The sequence below is a fragment of the Quercus suber genome, unplaced genomic scaffold (genome assembly GCF_002906115.3).
Source record: "Quercus suber isolate HL8 unplaced genomic scaffold, Cork oak 2.0 scaffold_375, whole genome shotgun sequence".
In the NCBI taxonomy this organism is placed as follows: domain Eukaryota; kingdom Viridiplantae; phylum Streptophyta; class Magnoliopsida; order Fagales; family Fagaceae; genus Quercus; species Quercus suber.
The window spans coordinates 585,212-594,236 of record NW_027069827.1 but is presented as its reverse complement, the minus strand read 5'-3'; the positions used below and the strand labels follow the sequence as shown (position 1 = coordinate 594,236).

At 38.5% G+C, this 9,025-nt stretch overlaps 1 protein-coding gene across 1 annotated transcript; it reads right to left on the bottom strand.

Moving 5' to 3' along the window:
* Window positions 1-5,199: 5,199 nt before the first annotated feature.
* LOC111988520 (uncharacterized) lies at window positions 5,200-5,712 on the bottom strand. Its single transcript, XM_024020319.1, has one exon. It carries the CDS (start codon window positions 5,710-5,712, stop codon window positions 5,200-5,202), a length of 513 nt encoding a protein of 170 aa, XP_023876087.1.
* Between the last annotated feature and the right edge of the window lie 3,313 nt (window positions 5,713-9,025).

The following is a 9,025-nucleotide window of genomic DNA, read 5'->3' as shown; positions in this document are numbered from 1 at the left end:
CTAGGAAAGACAAAGAACAACCAACTTCCACTCCCTTAGTGTCGTTAGAATCCGAAGAGGTTGCTGAAGTTGAACAATTGAAGAGGAAAAAGAAAGACAAAAAGAAAGAGGTTGCTGCTTGACTTCTTCAAACATAGAGTATAGATTAGTCTTGATAAGGCTTAGGTTTAGATGATATCCTCTTTTGTAATCTATTCCTGAACTTAAATGAATATATTTCACTTTTGTTTCCCTCGTATTTGCGTAATCTTTACTTTCTTACATTATTAAGTATTTCCTCGTACTCTTCTGATATAAGCATATGACCTTAAATACATTAGATTTCTTCAAACTCAATTTCAACTTTTAAGCATATCCCTATAGCTCGTATAAACCTTTACTTAAAATGCTTGGGATTTAACCTCATTTGCCCTAAGATTAAGTTTGCTCAACCGTTGAGTCTCTCTCGGACTTTCAAATTGAGGGGTACAATATGACTAAGAATCATTTGGCTCTTTGCCTCTGTTTCACCCAAAAGTTAATTTACTTAAGGCGTGTCATCCGAGGAGTCGAACTAAACCGAGGATTCATTTAACACTTAACCAATTTTCATGTAAGAGTTAATTTACCCAAGACATGTGACCTAAGGAGTCGAACAAAACCGAGGTTTTGTTTAACACTTAACCAATTTCCATATAAGAATTAATTTACTCAAGGCCTATGACCTAAGGAGTTGAACAAGACCGAGATTCTGTTTAACACTTAGTTTATATATATATATATATATATATTTACATAAGAGTTAATTTACTCAAGGCCTATGACCCGAGGAGTCAAACAAGACCAGGGTTCTGTTTAACACTTAGTATTTAAGTTGAATTCAATAAAGATCCATTTATGAGTAAAAAGAAGAAACCAATCAACAAATAGATGAAAATCGAATAGAACTTGTATTATTAATAATAATACCTACGTAGATTATTTACATTCCATGGATGCAGGACTACATTCTCATTCAAGTCTTCTAAGTAATAAGCCCCAATGCCCGCTACCGAAGCTATCCTGTATGGGCCTTCCCAATTAGAGCTTAGCTTTTCCCATGACGGGTTCTTAACCGTCCCCACTACTTTCTTCAAGACTAAATCTCCAGGTGCCAATGGCCTTGCCCTAACTCTTTTATCATACCTTTGCCTAAGTTTTTACTGATAATGTGTCATCTTGACTATAGCTACTTCTCTTCTCTCGTCTATTAAATCTAGGCTCGCTAAAAGTAAATGATCATTCTCCTCTACACTAAATTGATTAGTTTTCGAGGTCGAGAAGCCTGTTTCAAGGGGTATAACCGCTTTGGATCTGCAGGTCATTGAAAATGGGGTTTCCTTTGTTGATTTTCGAGGTGTGGTACGATATGTCCACAACACATGGGGTAATTCATCCACCCATCTTCCTTCCACGTCGTCTAACCTTTTCTTCAATTGGAATAGCCTTATTAATTACTTCTGCCTACCCATTTCCTGTAGATACGCCTGAGTAGAATACTTGTTTCTAATGCCCAGCTCTCCACAATACTTTCTAAAGGCCTTGTTATCAAATTGGAGCCCATTATCGGATATTAGGGTGTGAGGAATCCCAAATCTGGTAACAATGTTCTTCCAAATGAACCTCTTCACATCTAAGTCCCTAATGTTAGAAAGGGGTTCGGCCTCTACCCACTTTGTGAAGTAATTAATTTCGACGAGGAGCCATCTTCAATTACTAGCAGCCCTTGGAAATGGCCCCATAATGTCCAAGCCCTATTGGGCAAACGGCCAAGGACTTGAGAGCGGATTTAAGATTCCTCTAGGTTGATGTAGATTCGGAGTGTACCTTTGAAATTGATCACATTTCCGTACATACTTTTGGGCAGCTTTTTGCATACTAGACCACCAGTATCCCTAGGTGAAGGCTCTATGCGACAAAAACCTTCTCCCGGTGTGGCTTCCACAAATTCCCTAATGCAGCTCCTCCAACAAGGGTTCTATAGCCTCTGGATGTACGCATAGTAAGTACAGTTCGGAGTGCCTTTTTTTTTCCTCGGAAAGCCAATATCGCGAGTCTTCCTATGTATCTTCTTGGCCTAACCTTTATCTTCGAGCAATGACTTGTCCTTTAAGAATGAAACCCAAGGGTCCATCCAACTTGGCCCGACCTGTATGCTATATACCCTAATCGGAGGTTGATCATCCCTACTAGGTGCTACCAAGTCCTCCACGATTATAACTCAGGTAGGTTTGATCCCAAAGAAGTGGCCAACATAGCCAACGAGTCTGCATGGGAGTTTTGCCCTCTCGGGATTTGTCTTAAGGTGAAATTGTTAGAACAAGATTAGACATGCCTAACTTTGTCAAGATTCTCTTGCATTCATGGCTCTCTGGCCTCAAACTCACCATTAACCTGCCCAACCACCAACCTTGAATCCGAGTACACTTCCAAAACTTTCCCCCCAAGCCTGACAACCATCGCCATCCCAGCCAATAAAACTTCATACTCAGCTTCATTATTTGTGGCCAGGAAGACCAACCGCATGGACTTTTCCAATATGAGCTTCTTGGGAAAAACTAGTACAATTCCCACTCCAGAACCTTTCTGGTTTGCTGCCCCATCCGTGTATACCTCCTAAGCAATAGGAGAAGAGACTGATTCCACCAAAGTACCTGATACAAACTCCTTATCCTCCATAATATCCTCGGTAAATTCTGCAACGAATTCTGCTAAAATTTTCCCCTTTACAATAGTACGGGGCAGGTATTTAATATCGAAGGCCCCAAGCATGGTTTTCCATTTAGCAATTCTTCCCGTATATTCTAACTTCCGTAGTAATGCCTGCAAAGGAAGTTGTGTGAGCACCATGATAGTATACGCCTGGAAATAATGAGGGAGCTTCCTTGTAGTGTGCACAATAGCTAACACCACCTTTTCCAAGTGCAAGTAGCAAGTCTCTGCCTCTTGCAAAGATTTACTGATATATTAAACAAGCCTTTGCATTCCATTCTCCGTTCTAACCAAAACCAAACTTACCGCATGGTCAGTGACTGCTATGTAGGCATAAAATACCTCCTCATTCTCGAGTCGGGAAAGAATAGGAGGATGTGACAAGTATTGCTTCAACTCTTCAAAGGCTGCTACACACTCCTCGGTCCATTCAAAGTTTTTCCATTTATGAAGGAGCTAGAAAAATGGCTGACATCAATCTGCTGACTGAGAAATAAACCTATTTAAAGCAGCTATCATCCCTGTCAGCTTTTATACTTCCTTGGGATTTTGAGGAGGGTGTAAATTTGTAATAGCTTTGATCTGATCAGGGTTAACCTCTATTCCTCAGTTTGTAATCATATACCCCAAAAAATTTTCCCGAGCTAACTCCGAAAGAGCACTTAGATGAATTGAGACATAATTTATGATTCCTAAGCACTGAAAATACCTCCCTTAAATCCTCCAAGTGCTCTGAAACCCGCTTACTCTTCACCACCATATCATTAATGTATGCTTCAACGTTTCTCCATATTTGCGATTTGATCATTTGAGTCACCATTCTTTGGTATGTAGACTTGACATTCTTTAGGCCAAAAGGCATCACCCAATAGTGGTAATTCCCAGTAGAAGTTCGGAAGGCTAGCTTCTCTTAATCAAAATATACTAAAGGTATTTGATGATATCCCTAAAAAGCATCCAAGAAACTCAACCGAGGATGTCCAACCATTGCATCAACCAATTGGTCAATGCGAGGAATAGGAAAAGGATCCTGGGGGCATACTTTGTTCAAATTCTTGAAATAAATGCAGACGTGCCATTTCCCATTCTTCCTTACCACCACATATTGGCCAACCATTTAGGATAGAAGGCTTCCTTAATTGCCCCTGCCTGTTTCAGTTTGCTAACCTCTTCTCTAACGGCTTCGACATGCTCTTTTAAAGAGTGTCAAGGCAGTTGCCTCCTTGGTATAGCCCCATGGTTTACATTCAGTTGATGACAAATAAACTCAGGATCAATCCCTGGTGCATCATAAGCACTCCAAACAAATACATCTACATTACTCTTCAAAAAATCGACTAATTCCATCTTTTCATCGAAGGGCAGCCGAGCTCCGATTTGAAAGTCCCTATCCTTATCTGTATCAATCAAACTCCTCTCCAGCTCTTCAAAAATTCTCTTAGAATATTCAAAGAGCAATCTTTGTGACTTGGCCCCACATTTAGCTTCGAGGCATGTTAACTGCTATGGAGCCTCCTCTCCCCCCAACAGAAATTTTATCCACTGATTGCTACTTAGTAGCAGCCACCAAACATCGCCTAGCTACTGCCTAACTTCCCATCAATTTGCCTACTCGTCCCTGTGTGGGATACTTAACCTTCAAAAGCAGAGTGGATGACACTCCCCCATAGCATGAAGCCAAGGCCTCGTCAAAATAGCTATATAGGGGGAATAGGCTTCCACCACGATAAAATTAACTTGCACCTCCTCGTCACCTGCTTGGACAGGTAACTTGATCATTCCACTAGGGATTACAGTCCTCCAGTCAAATCCCACTAGAGGTGCATCATACCTCTCTAGATCCTTGGGCTTGAGATTCAATCCTTTATACAAATTTGGGTGCATAATTTCAGCTTTACTCCCCTGGCCAACAAAAACCCTTTTTACATCATATCCCCCAATCCGAAGTGTCACAACTACGGCATCATCGTGGGGTTGATAAGTCCCCACTTTATTCTCTTTTAAGGAACCTAAGGTCGGTGATGATCCCAGTTTAGCCGTCTTAGATTCTAGGGCTTAATTTCTCAACTCTGGACTTAGAACTACAAACATAATTCCCGAGCATGAGGACATATCATTCCTGGGCGTGGAAAAAATCACGTTAATCATACCTAGTGCTGGCTAAGAAGCAGAATCTCTTTGGTACCTAGTCCCAGCCTGTCCTGTCTGCCCCTTAGGCTAATGCAAAAACCACTTTAACTTCCCTGCCTTCACCAACTAACCCAAATGATCATGCAAAGTTCTATAGTCCTCAGTCATATGTCCCTTCTTTTGATGATAATGGCAATAGAGACTCGGGTTCTGCTTAGATAGGTCTCCCCCTATCTTATTAGGTCATTTGAAGTATGTCTCATTCTTTATCTTCTTGAGGATTTTATATACTGGCTCCTTAAACACCGAGTTGACAATTTGAGAACCAGCCCCCGATGGCTAGTTAATGAAATCCCTCCTGGGTTGGTTTTGATTATAACTCCCTGACTGATGATCCTTCTTCTTTGGGAAGGCTTTGGCCCAGCCTTTCCCTTGGGTTTGATCCTCCTCAACCCATTTATGTTCATCAATGCAATCCATAAATTGATGCATACTACGAGCAGGTTTCATCGTTAAAGATTTTCTCAGGTCATGTTTGGTTGGAAGCTCGACCTTAAAGGTCCTTGTATCCACATCCTCAAAATCACCATCTATCTCATTGAATGTTTCCCAATACCTATCAAAATAGGTCTTTAAAGTCTCTCCTTCCCTCATCACCATGGACAACAGGGAATCCAAGGGCCTTGGGACCCTGCTACACGTCACAAATCTTACTCCGAACGCTCTTATGAGTTCCTCAAAGGATCTAATGGAGCATTCCTCTAGCCCATCAAACCATCTCACAGCAACAGGCCTGAGGCTAGAAGGAAAAACTTTGCATATAAGAGCTTTGTTCCTTGAATGGATAGCCATCCTCTAATTAAAGTGACTCACATGCTCGACAGGATAGGTTCCTCCATTGTAAATGGTAAAAGTAGGCTGCGTAAAATGATGGGGAAGCTTGGCTCTATCAATTCTCCTTGTAAAAGGTGATTCTGAAATCTGACGAAAGGGCCTTACTCATCGCATCATTTCCTATGCTCTTAGGGGTTGATCTTTCTCCTCGCCTTCTCCTCTGTTTTTCTAACTTATAAACTCGTGAGGATACAAAGTAAGATTTGCTGGGAGGGGTCCTAGACCTTCGCCTATAGTTTCGATCTCTATCTCTATCAGACCCTTCACTTGGTGGGGATGTTAAACCCCTCTTGTCTCGTTCCCTCCGTTGCAACTTTTTGCGCAGATGGTCAATCTCCAGTTTTAGGTTCCAAGTCACTTGATCATATGAAATGAGACTTCCAGTTCTTGAGTGGCTCCTTTCAGTGTACTCTATGTGTTGTGTTTCCACCCTCACACTTGGGGTGGGATTTTGATCCCTATCTCTCCTATGCTTTAGATTAACAAAGTGGTCATCACGTTGAGACCCCACAAATTCCTCCCTATCATTCCCTAGGTTAGCCATACTCTAAAAAGATTGGACTATAGATGAACTTTCTCATAGATGGCGCCAATTGTAAGTATTAGGAAATTGATGGCCCGAGCCCACTAAGAGCAGTGATGCATTGTCTCTCAAACTAAGCCTACACAATAGAATTTTTATAGAGAGTGGGAAAATAGTTCTAACGTAATTTTGGGACTAAGTTCAGATCTAAAGTTGAGGAACCAAAAGTAATGGAGACGGACAATTCAGGTAATAACTGAGGATATTGTTGTACTCAAATGAGTCCGACGACTAGTTCTTATATATGAATGACACAAATTCTATACCAAATAATTCACTGTTCACTTTCTTGTTTGATTTATTCTTAGAGAATCATCCTCCCCTTAACAGGGAGGTTCCCCTCTCTTATATATCAATCTTTGCATCCTAGCCCTCTACCTGTACGCCTCAGGGCTTTTCTTAGGTCACTTGTCCCATCTGAGTTCTGTTAAAGGTGGTAGAAGAGGCTGCTAGCTATGAAACTACTATTTAGGTGTCATTTCCTCATCAATACAATTGATAAGATTGTTGCGATGTATTCAATGCGGTGGGGGAAGGTATACCCTTTACAGGAAGCTTCCTTCCACCGTATTGACCCTTTTCCATAATCCTTTTTCCTCGAAATGGGTTCTCCCAAAATGTTATCTCGCATCTTCCTCCCTTCTCGGGTCGATGAAGTCTTTGGGTCAAATACACTTTTGCAAGTGGAACCATACGGTACTTCATGTTCAATCCTCTTCGGTCTTCGGATGCCCTACAATTTTATTTTTGAATTATCTTACTCAATTCGAATTCAAAATAATATTCTCTCTTTCAAATGATAATTTTCTTAAAAAAATGAAGTTATATATTTATCTTTAAAAAAATTAAAACTAAAATCTCCATATGCTATAGAATTATTTTATTTAAAAAAGAAATAGTTCTTATTGAGAGTGGTGTCACATTTAACCCATTGTTGCAATTAGTGATATATACTTGCACATAAAATTAAGAAGTACTAGCTTGTAACCCCATGCATATGCATGGATATACTTAAAAGATATACATTAAAATGCATAGTATAATTCTTATATATATAATTTAAATATTATTGATAGTTATTCTTATATTTTCTTTAACTCTTTAAAAAGTCTTGTAAGAATATTATTAGGTAGAAAATATAAATTTTCCATTTAAAAAAAAATTATGTTCATTAATTCTAGATACTTTGGTCTTTGTACGCAATAACTCACTTGGATGGATATTTATGATGTGGTTACATATTTGACTCCAAAATTAAGAATAAAACTCTCTCCAAAAATAAATAATTTAGGACACATGATGCAAAATTAAACTTCAATTGTAGAAATTAATTGAATTTTCTTTAAATTTTACCTATATATATATATATATATATATGAGAAAAATTGACCTTGGGGTTGGAAATAAGGCCCACGTTAATGGGTGAGGACTCGTGCAATTCAACTAATAACATTTAACCCATTTATTAAATCGAGGTTTTTACATGAAATCTCTACTTATCTTATTAAAATTGAAAAAAAATATGGAAACTGTAATAAAAATACATCATTTTATTCATTTAATTGAATATTTACACATGATATAATAAAAAAGGGAAATAACATGGCTTTAATTTCCTAATTACATTTTAAAAACTGGAAAATTACATCGATAAGACCTAGTCTATGTGGACACAAGGGGAGAGTTGCCACATAGTTTTTGTAATGGTCTAGGAACCATATATATAGCGTCCTTTTCGAGGAAGGACCTTTGGTTGTACTACTAGAGCATGGGTTCGAAGTTCAGGTACGTTCTTGGGAAGGTATTAGGCACCTAAGATCGCCCAACCCTAAGGTTAGCCACCCATCATTGTGTCTTATGTCTTAACCCTATTAAAAACAATTCAACACTTGTATTCAAAACTCACACACATACACTAACATGCATCTAACACACAACATGGCATCTTTTATCCCAAAATAACATATCTATCCACAAAGCAAAAGAGAGCCAAGCACACATAAGAAACCCTAACATTCATCTAACATGTAAAAACCCTATCATACATCTAAACAAGGTCGCAACCCCAAACATGGCAGCAAGCATATTATCAATCACAAGATCAAGTAAAACATATAATTGGCATTTGAAAGACACAAAGCAAGGCATTGAACAATACACACTATCAAATGCATGTTCATACCTATGCATGGCTTACCTTCACTTACTTTTAGCAACACAGCACCTATGACCATGGTTCTCAAAACTGGACCAGATCGGGAGGTCAGACTGTGAAAATTGGGAACTGGGATGAAAACCGATTTTTTAAGCCTAAAGAACCGGATTTTTTGTTAATTTCGTGAACCCCTAAAACCGGGGTTGGACCACACGAACCGGTGAGAACTATGCTGTCCAACCCCTTAGCAATTTTTTTTTATTTTATTTTTATTTTTTTATAAAAACAACTTAACACAATTTTATTCTACTTAATTAAATTATCCATTTCTTACAAGGAATAAAAAAAATTATAATTAAAATCCTTTAAAGATATTCAACTTTACTTCAAAAATTAATCATAAATTTTAATGTTTTCATGGTTATTATTTTATTTTATTAACTTTCTTATTTAATTATTAAATATATGCTTGAAAATCATTAAATTTCCCTTACATATATAGATATATTAGTCAATTTTGCTAAATTAAAATC